The following is a 14122-nucleotide window of genomic DNA, read 5'->3' on the forward strand; positions in this document are numbered from 1 at the left end:
AGCCCGATCGAGGTCACAAGAGTCCACCAGAAAACGGAAGGTTCATTTTTAAAAAAAAAAAATAATGTCCTTCTGGGGCCGAGTGGAGCGAAGAGCGGCCACATCCCGAAAATTAATAAATGAAGCCTCTGCCGATTTGTGCCTGAAATTTTGCAATCAGTGCGACGATGAGTGGAAGGCTCCAATTTGCGTATTTAAGCCGCCTTACACCTGTTTTTGGGGCGAGCCTGAAATTTGCATCGCGCAGCTCTTGGGCGTCAATGGGAGAGGGGCGGGGGCACAATACCTCCCTCCCCCCCACCCCCCCCCCCCGCCCGCCCGCCAAAGTCCCGATATTCAACTGCCCGCTGCAAGTCTTTCAGGAGAGAAGCGAGTAGCCAGGAATCGAAAATCAACCCCCCCCCCCCGCCGCCCCCACACCACCACCCCGGGACCCTCCATTTCTGCCGAGCCTCCGCTGAAGTCACAGCGGCGCAGCGAGAGAAACCCAGAGGGAATTCACCCCCTCTTGCTCATTGCTCTTTTGTGGGATCTTGCTGCGCGTAAATTGGCTGCCGCGTTCCCCTCCATTACAACAGTGGCTGCGCTTCAAAAGCTGCGAAGTGCTTTGGGATATTCCGAGGATTGGAAAGGCGCTATATAAATGAAAGTACTTTCTGTAAAGTTGTTGTGGACGGCGCCCAGAGAATTGGGTCACCATGGCCCCCAGCCATCCAGCTGGGACAATATTGGCATCAACTGTCCATAATACACCATGACTTTCGTAATAAAAGGAGTACAAAGTATTGAAATACTGTCACCATCAATTCATCAAGAAGAAGAAAAACCTGCAGTTAGCTTCCAGAACATTCCACGGCCTAGAAATTGATTCATGATGGTGGTTTTTGGAATTGGTAGGCCTGAAGCATGCACGACATTGGGCCTCACCCCTCATTTAAGTTAGGCCGGCGAGGCACTGACGCCTGCTGGGCGGGTAGCTCGCTGGTGAATCGGCATTTGCGTGGCTGTGTCGCCAGCAGCGGCCCTCGGGGAGGTCTTGGGAGGGGGGGGCGTTCGGGAGTCGGAGAGGGGGGGGGAGGGCGATTGGGAGTGGGGGTAGGAATCGGGAGGGAGCCCACCAGGAGCTTTCAACCATCGTCGGCCCTGCTCCTCCCACTTCGACCTTCAAGTAAGTATTTTTTTTTAAACAAACTTATCGTTTTCGGTGATAGCCTCCAGAGGTCCCTTTAAGGACCCGGCGGTTAGGCCGCACGTAGACCAGGTTTTCCTGATTGAGGCCGGCCCGGCTTTGGCTGCGTTCGGGCCAGACCAATTTTGCAAAGGGGGCCTCAAAGAGGCGTCAACCCCCTTATTTCCACGTGAAATGGGCCCAGCGCCCGTTTCAGGCGCGGGCCGTGGACGCCTCTTTTCTCTGCCTTTACCAATATGGCGGGGCGGCGCCCGCCATGTTGGACGTTCAGGCGCCAGAAAAAGCGGGCACGGCCGAATTTCTGGTATTGTATCCCTCACAACAAATGAATAGTTAATTGCTTTGGCTCCAGGACTCAGGGAGGCTCGCAACACTCAATACGTACACACTACAAGTGCAATTGACAGATCGGAGTGGGAGGTGATGAAGTTCACTGCTTCAATCATCAGACGCACCTTTTGCGAAATTACTGAAGAGCTTCACGGATTCTTTTACCCTTTTCCAGCGCACTGGTTTTATTATTTCTCTTAACAGTTTTATTTTTGTGTGATTCACGAACGCCCATTCTGCAGTGTGCCTCATTACGCTTGTTCATCAGCTCTGCTGCTATTTTCTCAGGCGATATAAATTACAACTGGTGTCTGTGGCACGTCAAAGAAAACTGAAAGAGTTTAACAAAGAGTAAAGAGCCCCCCGATCTAAATGCCTGTGTTCAGTTAATGCCTGCAATATATATATATATTAAAAACATAAGCCTGTATTCCACAGAACAAATATACTCACCAAGTATATTTGTGTAAAGGACTTGTTCTAGGTCTCCCAGCATTGTCAGAATAATATCCTCGTCCAGCTGAGCAACCCCTTCACGAAGGCAGCATTCCTCAGCCGGTATTTGCTGCTTCCTCCTAACCGTAGACTTGCCGGGGGGCATTTCATCGTCTGACTGGCTGCTATCGCCAACGCTGGTCTCAGTAACTTTGCCGGTGGGTTTTGCCTCAGTTCGCTGGCATCTCGGGGCAGCGCCCATCATCCTTCCGCTCGCGGCCTGCGTGGGGGGCCCGCGCGTTTCCTTTCCGGCTGCGCCCGCCCAGGGGAGCGAGCGCTCGGACGCCGAGAGGCTCCTGCGCAGCTGGGCGGCCCGCGCCCCCAAGCCCGCGCCGCAGGAGACCTCGTCCCGCTCCGCGGCCCCCTCCCCCGGCCGCAGCTTCCGTTCGCCCTCGGTCCGCGGGGAGAGGTCGCTCAGGGACGTCTGTTTCCGCAGGGAGGCGCTGTGTATCGCGCACCAGCTTCTAAACACCGACAGATCCGATGGCCTTTGCATCTTCCCCCTTCCCTTTATCTCTGCCCTCCTGCGGGTGGAGGCTCAGCCCTCGATGATCCTCACGCTCCCAGAAAGCGATGTTAGAGCCTAGCATTCTACCCATCGAGTCCTGACCACTGCCCTGCCACGCTTATATCCCTCGCTGAGAAGTGACTCCAAGCTCTCTAGGGCACGCAGAACTTAACACGAGTGCAGTCCCACCTTGTGCCACTGACACCGCAGCGATGTTTAAATAACGTGATGTGCGTTCAGGCAGGGGCAGAGAGAGTGCCAAACAATCTCTCACAGTGGAGGAGAGCTCCCCAAGAGCCAAATTCTTCAGCAGACAGCAGGTTGACCGATCGGCACCTCTGGAGTCTTCACATCTCCGTCACAGCTTCTCTGATACGGCCGAGTTCGGGATAGAATAAATACAAGATCAAAAAAAAACACGGGGCATGAGAATATTCCTCTCCCGAGAAACACTGAGCCGAAACTCCCGTGACCAAGACTCAGAGAGAGAGAGAGAGAGAGAGATGTTTCCTCGGAGTGGGGGAGGGTGGTGATGTGACTGTAGCACCCACTTCAGTGCTCGAGAAGCAGTGAAACGATCGAGTGAAGCAAGCCCCAGTGCCAGGCACAGCTCTTTTAGTATTCAACCTGCATCTCAAATCTATCCCTGTTCTCTCTTCACTGCAGTCACTGCAGCTCGTGAAATGGCTGCGTAAACAAAAGGCAAAAAAAAAAGCTTTGGAGGGCACTCTGTTATAAATAACATGGGTCTCAGGCAAAGGGGAATGGCTGAATGGAATAGAGCAGTGCCCATCTGACTCCTTCTCTCTCTTCAGCTGTCTGAGTGTCTGTCACGCCATGAGGGAAAAAAAAAGGGGAATTTTTAAGGTTTTGAGCTTTTTAAGGTAGTTAAACTAGTTGCGTGTTAAGGTGTTGGGAATTGCCCTGTGGGAAGGCAGGGTGTGCGTTGTGTGATCTTATTTCTGATGAGGAGGTATCTTGCGGACATCACCATATGTTTACCGGAGGGGTCGCGAAACTTTAAAAAGGGTTGACATTGCAGCTTGCAGCGGAGGTTGAGACTTGTACAAAATCGAGCATTTCCAGAATGGTTTTCTTGCGTTTGCATTAATCTCTGTGCAAAGTGTTCAATTAGGTTCCCCGGAGACTGCAGGGAGTTTAGGAACCCACCAGCAATGCTCAGCCAGGCGATAAGTTGGCGAAACGTCCATTAAGAGTACAAATAAAAGAAAGAGGAAACACCGAGAATCGGCAGCAAAAAGGGAAAGAACAGGTCAGTGTTTCCGATTCAGTCCCTTGGTCAAAATCTGGAACTCGCTCTCCCCCAAAAAGGCTGCGAAGGCTGGGGGTCAATTGGATTCTTCAGGACTGAGATCGATAGATTTTTTGATGGGTATGGGTATCGAGGGATATGGTGAAAGGGCAGGTAAATGGGGTTAAGGTACGGAGCAGCCACCATCTAATTGAATGGCTGAAGAGGCTCGAGGGGCTGAATGGCCTCCTCTTGTCCCTAATGCTTTTTTATAGAACTGAGCAAGATAACGATTAGAGGAGGGAATGACAGTTCAAGGTGAGGGGTACAGAAATATTAACTGGGAATGGAGGCTAACTGGAGAAGATCGCAAGTGACTTCAAGAGGGCATTGACAGGTTAGTATGGAAGAATAGACCCGTATAAAGCAGAGGCACCTGCTCCCCCCAGTCACCTGATTCAGGCGGACGTGAGGAGGTTCAAGATTCCCCAAACTCTGCTTGCTGATTTTTGGCTTCACTGCTGTTTTTTTTCCAACCCGCTCTTTCCGCAGTTTTGCTCACTGAGGTTTACATTTGACCCTCCCACAGTCTCACTCCACCCCGACCTTTTTCCACCTCCCCTCATCTGCCCTCCCCCCGTACATACTCAGAGCGACTTTGGAGAAGGGATGACATTCCCCATCCTTACGAAGGAGGAGAAGGAGTAAGAGGAGGAGGAGCAGCAGCACGTGAAGGTGAGGAGAATAAGGTAGCATGGCAGAAGATACCAGCCCACCAGGTACTATGTTCAGGAGTGAAGTTAGGAAACACTTCTGCACGCACAGGTATTCAGGGATATGGGGCTGAGGCGGGTATATGGAGTTAGGTCGCAGATCAGCCATGATCTCATTGAATGGCGGAACAGGCTCGAAGGGCTAAATGGCCTTTTATGTTCCAATGTCCGAGGCTGCCATTGCACATCTCTGCGACCTTCCTCGTGTAGGTCCTCAGCCTCGTTCCACTGCCAGGACGGCTCCGCCTGTCGCTATGGAAGTGACCACTGCCCTGGATGGGTTTTTTTTTGGCATTGGATCTTTTCACATTGCCCCAGGGGACCTGTGCCACATTACCCAGGAGTCAGAGCCTCCCGTCCTCCGCCTCTCTTCCAGGAGGGCTCGTACGTCTGCCCGTGGAAAATTCACAGCCCTTTGGCGAGATGCAGTCGTGTTCATGGTGCCCCTTCAGCACAGGTGGTTCTAGCAAGGACCACTTGAGATGACGGTGGGAGATGCCCTGAGTGGACAAAACGCAAGAGGGTCAAGTAAAGAGTCGTAATAACCTCCACTTGCTGTCCCCAAGTGCTCTTATGAATCATCGAATCGAATCATAGAAATTTACGGCACAAAAGGAGGCCATTCGGCCCGTCATGTCTGTGCCGGCTGAAGAACAGCTATCCAGCCTAATCCCACTTTCCAGATCTTGGTCTGTAGCCTTGTAGGTTACGGCACTTCAAGTACATGTCCAAGTACTTTTTAAATGAATTGAGGGTTTCTGCCTCTACCACCCTTTCAGGCTGTGAGTTCCAGACCCCCACCACCCTCTGGGTGAAAAAATTTCCCCTCAACTCCCCTTTAATCCTTCTACCAATTGCTTTAAATCTATGCCCCCTGGTTATTGACCTCTATCCACTCTACCTGGGCCCCATACAATTTTATACACCTCAATTAAATCTCCCCTCAGCCTCCTCTGTTCCAAAGAAAACAACCCCAGGGCATCCGATCTTTCCTCACAGCTAAAATTCTCCAGTCCTGGCAACATCCAACTACAGTCTTTACAGAGGCTGCTACCAGTTCTGCACTGGAGTTTCCTGGGGCCTAAGCCGCTCACTGCACCTTTAGAACGCAATTACGCCGGAATCTACGCCACTTCATGTGCATATTCACTTACCCAGGAAACTTGCATGCAACTCCCTGAGCTGGGGAATGGCCTAACTTTCCGGTGCAACAGTGGCGCAATGGGACATTATGGAAATTCAGGGCCTAATGTTGCTGATCAGTCAGCCGGTAACTAAAAGGCATAAATTTAAGATGAACATCAAATGGACAAAGGGAGAGGTTAGAAGTATTTTTTTACGCAGAGGGTTGTTCAGACATGGAATGCCCAAACAGTAACAGCGGGGGAAGTAGAATCCATAAAAGTTTTTAAAACGAAAGTGGATATATATTTGACAAAGAAAAAATTAAAAAGGTACAGGGAACGGGCAAGAGAATGGGACTAAATGGATACTCAGAGAGCCAGCACGGTATGAATTACTATGGTTAGTATTAGTAACAGGTTATAGTGCAGGTTATTACCAGGGTTAGTACTAGTAAGACAGTTGTGAGTTAATAAGGTTAGTACTAGTATGACCTGAATTACTAAGGTTAACGCTACTAAGGCCTCTGCACATTAGCAAGGCCAGGACTGTGCAGCTCAAGTGAGGCACTGGAAAAGGTGCAAAGAAGATTTACAAGGATTATACCAGAACTGAGAGGATATAACTATCAGGAAAGACTGAACAGGCTGGGGCTCTTTGCTCTAGAAAAGAGAAGGCAGAGGGGGTGACCTGATAAGAGGTCTTTAAGATTATGAAAGGGTAGACGTAGAGAAGATGTTTCCACTTGTGGGGAGGGGGGGAATCCAAAACTAGGAGGTCTTAAATATAAAATAGTCATCAGTAAATCCAAAAGGCAATTCAGGAGAAACTTCTTTACCCAGAGGGAATGTCGGAACTTGCTACACGGGGAGTAGTTGAGGCGAATAGCACAGATGCATTTAAAGGGAAGCTAGATAAACACACGAGAGAGAAAGGAATAGAAGGACAGATGAAGACGGGCGTGGAGCATAATCACCCCGGCATAGACCAGCTGGGCCGAATGGCCTGTTTTCTGTGCTGTAAATTCTATGGCAGTAGCTTGACGCTGGCAACTTCAGACGTTACTGTGCATGAAATGGGTTTACTGATTTGATTCAAGGTGTCCTGCTCAGTTGTGTGGAGAGTGCAGTCGACTGAAACAGGTCTAATTATTACGTTGTCAAGACTGCTTCCAGGGCGGTATGTGGCCTGCTGCACTAATTAGTAAGCTATTTTTGGGATCCAACAGTTATCCGACTGCGGGCAGAACTTTATCTGAACTTGGCGATGAAAAGGAGCGAGGGACGTCCCCGACAGAGCTGGCCCCCGAGGCCTCGTTTTGGGCCTCTTTCCAGAATGCCATCCCTTTCGTATATTCTTCTTTTTTTAAACACAAATCCCCTACAATTATCTTCAACCTTTCGACTACCTTCGTTTTATAAACAAATACGAGTCTGTTTACTGCTGCAGAGCAGCCAGTGAAGTGCATTATGCCCATCGTCACGGTGCCAATGTAATTTAGTGCTGGACAAGCCACCTGTTGCGATGGTTATTTGCCCTGTGCGTTGTGATGGATGTTGTCAGCAGAGCAGTGATTTAGCAGCACAGACAACAAAGAAACGGCAAATGCTGGAAATCAGAAATAAAAAGCGAAAATGTCTGGAAATACACAGCAGGCCGATGAAAACCTGAAAAGAAAAAAAACACAGGCCAGTGTTTCTGGTGGAAGAGCTTTCATGAGCTCCGGCTCTAACAAACTCCCTACACTAGGAACGCTAACTTCAGGGGATTAATCTTTAATTCCTGGAGACTCCAGGGCAATCCGGGAAGATTGGCAACCCTATACAGCAGTAATTGGCTGCTGCGTTTCCTACAGTGCAACAATGAATACACTTCAGAAGTATTTCATTGGCTGTAATGCACTTTGGGACATCGTGAGGTCATGAAAGGCGCTATATAAATGCAAATCTTTTCTTTCTTTAGGTTCTCTCGTTTAAGGGTATTTAAGAAACCATCATAGATTTTCTGGTCTTGTATAAACATTCAACGCACTGGTATCAAATCCATTGATGAATTGGACAATCTCCCCATATAAGATTCAGCTGACTGGTTAAAGATCATATGGAATATTATTTTCCATTTGTCCAGCTATAATGTATTAAAAGTATTGCATAAAGCTCGCACTTCCTGTAAGCGTCACACTTACTTCCTGTCACACCTCAAGCGTCACACTTATGAAACAGCGCACCCCGCAGCTCGCCATGAGCAACGTCATGGGAGATCCAGTAGTGTTTACTAAAATTGAAAGCATGTTTCCATGCAGAATTAAATTTATCACCCCCAAGAATAGAGCAAACCACAGCTGCTTTAATGCATAAAGTAGAAAATTATACCTCATAATTTTCAAGAGCATGACTTTAGAATTAATTATAGAGAACCGTTTAAATGCAGCCCTCTGTAAGTCTCACCCTGTAACATGAAAACTGTGTAGCAAGCACCATGGGTGCTGTCATGATGCTCACAATAGAAGCTGGGAGTAATATTTAAGTGGATAAAAATGACAAAAATGGTGTTACTTCAGAAGTTCAAATAATGATACATTCAACAAGCAATATGTGAACAGTCTAAGTTAATAAAATTCCAAGCTATCTATTTCCTTGTTCATAGAATCGTACAGCATAGAAAGAGGCCATTCGGCCCACTGTGCCTATGCCGGCTCTTTGTAAGAGCTATCCAATTAAGTAGGGTGGGTCGAGACCACAGAGGGATCTGTAAAAGTTCCCAGAAGTTTGCTAGGTTTTCTCATCTCCCTCTCACGCTGATATTCACACGTCCACTCCCACTGAAGAGGTCAGTTCAATGGTTTCCTGTCCCCTCCCTAAAGCCAGTGGTTTGGCTTCAATGTCCCACATCCCAGTCCCAACTATTAACCCACAGCTTTGCTTCCAGATGCAGCTTCCTCCCAGATCCTTCATCTGCCCAGCACAGCCTGTCAGCCAAAACAAAAGCTATTTTTTTTTAACAGCACTAAAAGGCATGTCAGCCCAAATAAACCTGTCCATTCTTTTACAGATCAACCCTTTGAAACTGACCGTCTCACCAATTCCTCAATCTCTTCTCTCTCCAGAAACAAACCCAATTGTCTCTTGCACCCATTTATACTGCCTGCTGTAGGGACCCTCGCTGGTAATTTATTCCATATCTCCAATACCCTTTGGGTCTAATATCTATGGGGAGATTTTCCTTCTCCCTCTTTACTACTTTTTAAAAAAAATGTGAGTGCCTGGCTGGTGTTTGAACCCTTCATCAATATGCCTGGATCAATTTTGTCAATCCCCTTCGTAACCTTGATAACTTCAACTGAAATTCTCTTCTCCAAAGAACACAACCCCAACTTCCAGAACCTTTTCCTGTCACATAAATTCTTGATATCTGGAATCATCCTTTGATCCTCACCTCTGCCACATCTTAAGGGGCCACACAACTACTTTCTAATAAAGTGAATTGCAACTGCACACCATGCTACTAATCTAGTCCTTGTACCAGACAATCTATTCAGACCTGCACTCTCTCGCCTGCTGCACCGTTCTGGTCCCCTTATTATAAAAAGGATACAGAGGCACTGGAGAAGGTGCAAGCAAAATTTACAAGGATGATACCAGAACTGAGAGGTTATACCTATCAGGAAATACTGAACAGGCTGGGGCTCTTTTCTCGAGAAAAGAGGAGGCTGGGGGGTGACCTGATAGAGGTCTTTAAGACTATGAAAGGGTTTGATAGGGTAGACATAGAGAAGATGTTGCCACTTGTCAGGGAGACCAGAACTAGGGGCCATAAATTTAAGATAGTCACTAATAAATCAAATAGGGAATTCAGGAGAAACCCAGAGAGTGGTGAGAATGTGGAACTCGCTACCACAAGGAGTAGTTGAGGCGACTAACATAGATGCATTTAAGAGGAAGCTGGATAAACACACGAGGGAGAGAAGGAATGGAAGGATATGCTGATAGAATTAGATGAAGTAGGGTGGGAGGAGGCTCGTGTGGAGCATAAACACCGGCATAGACCAGTTGGGCCGAATGGAATGTAGGAACAGAGGATCAGGAGTGGGCCATTTAGCCCCTCGAGCCTGTTCCGCCATTCAATGAGACCATGGCTGATCTTTCACCTAACTCCATATACATGCTTAGTCCCATATCTCTTAATACCTTTGGTTAACAAAAATCTATCGATCTCAGATTTAAAATTAACAATTGAGCTAGCATCAACTGCTGTTTGCGAAAGAGAGTTCCAAACTTCTCCCACCCTTTGTGTGTAGAAGTCTTTCCTAACTTCACTCCTGAAAGTCCTGGCTCTAAATTTTAGGCTATGACCCCTAGTCCCAGACTACCCAACCAGCAGAAATAGTTTCTCTCTATCTACCCTGTCCGTTCCCCTTAATATCGTAAAATCTTCAATTAAATCACTCATAAATCTTTTAAATTCGAGGGAATACGACTCTAGTTTGTGTAATCTCACCTTGGATTGTGCTGTAAATTCTATGCTGAAACCTTTGTTTTTTTTACTGCAGTTAATCACTGAGCTGACGGATTCATAGCTTTACCCGCTATATATCTTGGCTTTCTCACATAAACAGTACGCTGTACGCTTGTTCCATTTAATGTAAAGTTGCTCGTTTTGTTCCTTGTTCCCGTGATTGACACTTATCAGCAGTAAATCCTTCTGAATCTGATTACTTTGTTGGTGTTTAATTGCTCGGCCTCCTACTTTGCTATCACCAGCAGACCTGGAATTTTTTCTTCCTATCTTGTTCAAGTCAGCTGCGGCTCAGTGGGCAGCAGTCTTGTCTCTGAGCCAGAAGGCTGAAAGTGCAAAATCCCACTCTAGGGACTTGTGCAAAAAAATCTAGGCTGATGCTCCAGTGTAGTACTGAGGGACTGCTGCACTGTCAGATGTGCTGTCTTTTAGATGAGATCCACTTCAGTTACGTGGATGGACAGGAGAAACTGGGGTTGTTCTCCTTAGAGCAGAGAAGGTTAAGAGGAGATTTGATCGAGGCGTTTCAAAATCACGAGGGGTCTAGGCAGAGTAGATAGAGAGAAAGGTTGAGAAACTCTGGTTTATCTGTTAATCGTGGCCTCCCCTTTTCCTAAATCAACAAGTATATTCAAGACTGAGATTGATGGATATGTGGACACTAAGGGAATCAAGGGACATGGGGACAGGGCGGGAAAGTGGAGTTGAGGTTGAAGATCAGCCATGATCTTAATGAATGGCGGAGCAGGCTCGAGGGGCCGTATGGCCTACTCCTGCTCCTAGTTCTTATGGAATGCTGTCTCTCCTTCATCAAGCCCCGATATTAACTGTGGGGGGGGGGGGGTCAAGGGGGCAAGCTATGGGCCAGTAGGGTGAGCATCAGGGGCTTGATAAAGTGGAGCCAATGCTATTTTAACTCCCAGGCCTCATTTAAATATGCCAGGCCCGACTCCCACCCGAAACAGGCGTCAATGGCGTCAGGCTGGCGCACGGGAATCGGGCGTGTGCGGCAGAAGGGGGCAGCCGAGGACGCACGGGTGAGTAGCGGTGTGATGTAAGGGGGGACCCGAGGACCTGGGTTTCCTTGTGCGGCCCAGAGGAGCCCTCGTGCCCACAAGGAAACCTTTTCAGAAAAAAAAAACGAACAACCTTTTCGGCCCCAGCGAGTGTTGATTCATTCTGGGGAATCCCCTGAAAATATATGCACATATTCCTGAGGGTCCCCTGCAAATATTGAGATAATCTTAGGACCTCCTGGAAATACCAGCACACTGTGGGGATCCCCTGCAAATATAGACATACACCTTGGGATCCCATGAATTGACACATTCGCAGGGATCCCCTGTCCTAATTCCCAGAGCCCACTAATGTCCTTTAGGGAAGAAAACCTGCCGCCCTTACCCAGTCCGGCCTATATGTGACTCCAGTCCCACACCAACTAGGGTTGCCAACTCTGGTTGGACATATTCCAGGAGGTTTCATCATATGACCTCCAGCCTCCGACCGCCCTGCCCCCACACTCCCGCCATTGGTCGCCCTACACACCCATCCTCACGGTGCCCCGCCTTTCCATGGCCAATCGGAAAGCGAACGGACTCTTCATTACCTGATTGGATGATTCCCGACTGTCAGTCAAACAGTCTTTTCTCTCATGTCCAAAGTGTTCAAAGAAACTTAAAAAAAAACACTATTTTTTTTTTAACATCTCTATGATTTTTCTCCTGGGCTTCGCTCGCACTGCGTCCTGGAAATTAATCTTTCATTCCTGGAGGCTCCAGGGCAATCCTGGAGGGTTGGCAACCCCCACCACCAACCTGGTTGACATCAGGGTCCTTTCTTACTAAGGATCGGTGTCATTGCTCCAGCTGGTTTGAACTCAGGTGAAGGGTATATCGCTGGCCTATACGTGACTCCCAATTCCACAACAACATGGTTGTCTCTTAACTGCCCTCTGAAGTGACCTAGCAAGCCCCTCAGTTGTATCAAACCATTACAAAGAATCCGCAAAGGCTGCAAGTGGTTGAAGAAGGCGGCCCACCACCGCCTTATCAGGGCAACTAGGGATGGACAATGAATGCCGGCCTTGCCAGCGACGCCTACATCCCCAGAATGAACAAAGAAAATGGCAAAGATAGTTTTGCTCCTGCCCCCCCACCCCTGCCAGGGCACCCACTGGAGCTGGCAGCCTGTTCCTTATAGAGGCATCTCCAGCAGTGTGTGTAGAAGTACAGAACAAACTTCATCAGGACACAGGCCTCAGGTTTGGACCATATGTGGATGAGGCCTTACAAAACCAACCAAATGTTGCATTCCAGCTACCATAGATTTGCGAGGAGGAACGGCACAGTTTTGGAGAAGAAGTAGTTGATGAATTAAGGTCTCAAAGAGTGGGCATAGGCACGATGGGCCGAATGGCCTCTCCTGTGCTGTATGATTCTATGATCTCGAGTTGGTGTCTCCGGGAGCAGCGCTGGAATTAGTCCCAACTTTTACACTTGGTCCTTTATCAATTTGCACCATCAGCCTCTCCGCCATCTACAAGCCAGGAGTGCGATGGGACACCCGCCACTCACCCGGATGGGTGCAGCCGCGACAACACTCAAGAATCTCAACACCGTCCAGGGCAGTGCGGTTCGCCTGATCGGTGCCCTTACCATCAGACTCAATATCCACCCTGTCAATCACTGATGCGTTGCATGTACCATCTATAGGATGCACTCAGCAACGTACCAAGGTTACTTCAACAGGACATGCCTTTCACGCGACCTCTACCACCGAGTAGTACAAGAACAGCAATGTCATGGGAACACCATCACCTCTGAGTCACACATCACCCCGGGTTGACATGTCCCGTTGATCCTTCATCAACCCTGGGTCAATATCCTGGAATTCACTGCCCAACACCATTATGGGAGCACCTTCACCACACAGACTGCAACAGTTCAAGGACAACTAGAGATGGGCAACAAATGGGTCCTTGCCAGTGTCGCCTACATCCCGAGAGCAAATAAAATTAAAAGTGATCTAAACCATTCACTTCGTTCCCAATTGCTGCTCAGTTTCTGAATCCATGTTCTCTCCTTGTTCCAACCCTGCAGCTGCATGGGGTTTTCAAATATTTCAGCAATGCAGTGAGCACAAACTATCCCAACACTGCCAGGGGAAACCCGTTCCCCTTTGTCCGTTTGAGAGAAAGGGTTTAAGCAAGAGCCTAAGGAACTTTACGTACAACATTTCGAACCGAGTGATGAGGTTTAATAAGGCCAGGCCACCTACCAGAGATCTCCTCGAGGCACTGTTTGGCAGTCTTGCTGTAAACGGAATCCATTTTTGTAGGGCTGGCACTTGGGTCACCATCACTGTCCGAGTGGGTCCTGAAAAATGTATTTTGAAACTGGCATTAATAATTCATCACCTCATGGAATCTCACAGCATGGGCAGAGGCCATTCGGCCCAACCTGCCTGTGCCGGCTCTTTGGAAAAGCTATCCAACTAGTCCCACTCCCCCAAACCCCCAAACCCCCCTACCCCCCCGCTCTTTCTCCCATAGCCCTGCAGATTTTTTTTCCCTTCAGGTATTTATCCAATTCCCTTTTGAAAGTTACTGTTGAATCTGCTTCCACCGCCCTTTCAGGCAGCACATTCCAGATCGTAACAACTCGCTGCGTAAAGAAAATTCTCCTCATCTCACCTCTAGTTCTTTTGCCAATTATCTTGAATCTGGGTCCTCTGGTTATCGACCCTCCTGCCAGTGGAAACAGTTTCTCCTTATTCACTCGATCAAAACCCTTCACAATTGTGCATACCTCTGTGAAATCTCCCCTTAACCTTCCCTGCTCTAAGGAGAACAAAGCTAGCTGGAAATATAAAAAACAGATAGTAAGAGTTTCTACAGGTATTTAAAAAGGAAAAGAGTAAGTAAAGTGAGCGTTGGTCCT

General features: G+C 48.2%; 1 protein-coding gene across 2 annotated transcripts in view; it reads right to left on the minus strand.

The window, feature by feature from the left end:
- nav3 (neuron navigator 3) overlaps nucleotides 1–14122 on the minus strand; it is a 247403-nt gene that overhangs the window by 165141 nt on the left and 68140 nt on the right. Inside the window, exon 8 of one of the 2 annotated variants that reach the window (XM_067999283.1) lies at nucleotides 13461–13558. In XM_067999283.1, the coding sequence (XP_067855384.1) occupies nucleotides 13461–13558 (98 nt within the window). Of the gene's footprint in view, nucleotides 1–1972; nucleotides 2082–13460; nucleotides 13559–14122 lie in introns of those variants that run through there. The other variant, XM_067999282.1, reaches the window with a different exon arrangement.

This window comes from Heptranchias perlo, chromosome 18, assembly GCF_035084215.1.
Source record: "Heptranchias perlo isolate sHepPer1 chromosome 18, sHepPer1.hap1, whole genome shotgun sequence".
NCBI lineage: Eukaryota > Metazoa > Chordata > Chondrichthyes > Hexanchiformes > Hexanchidae > Heptranchias > Heptranchias perlo.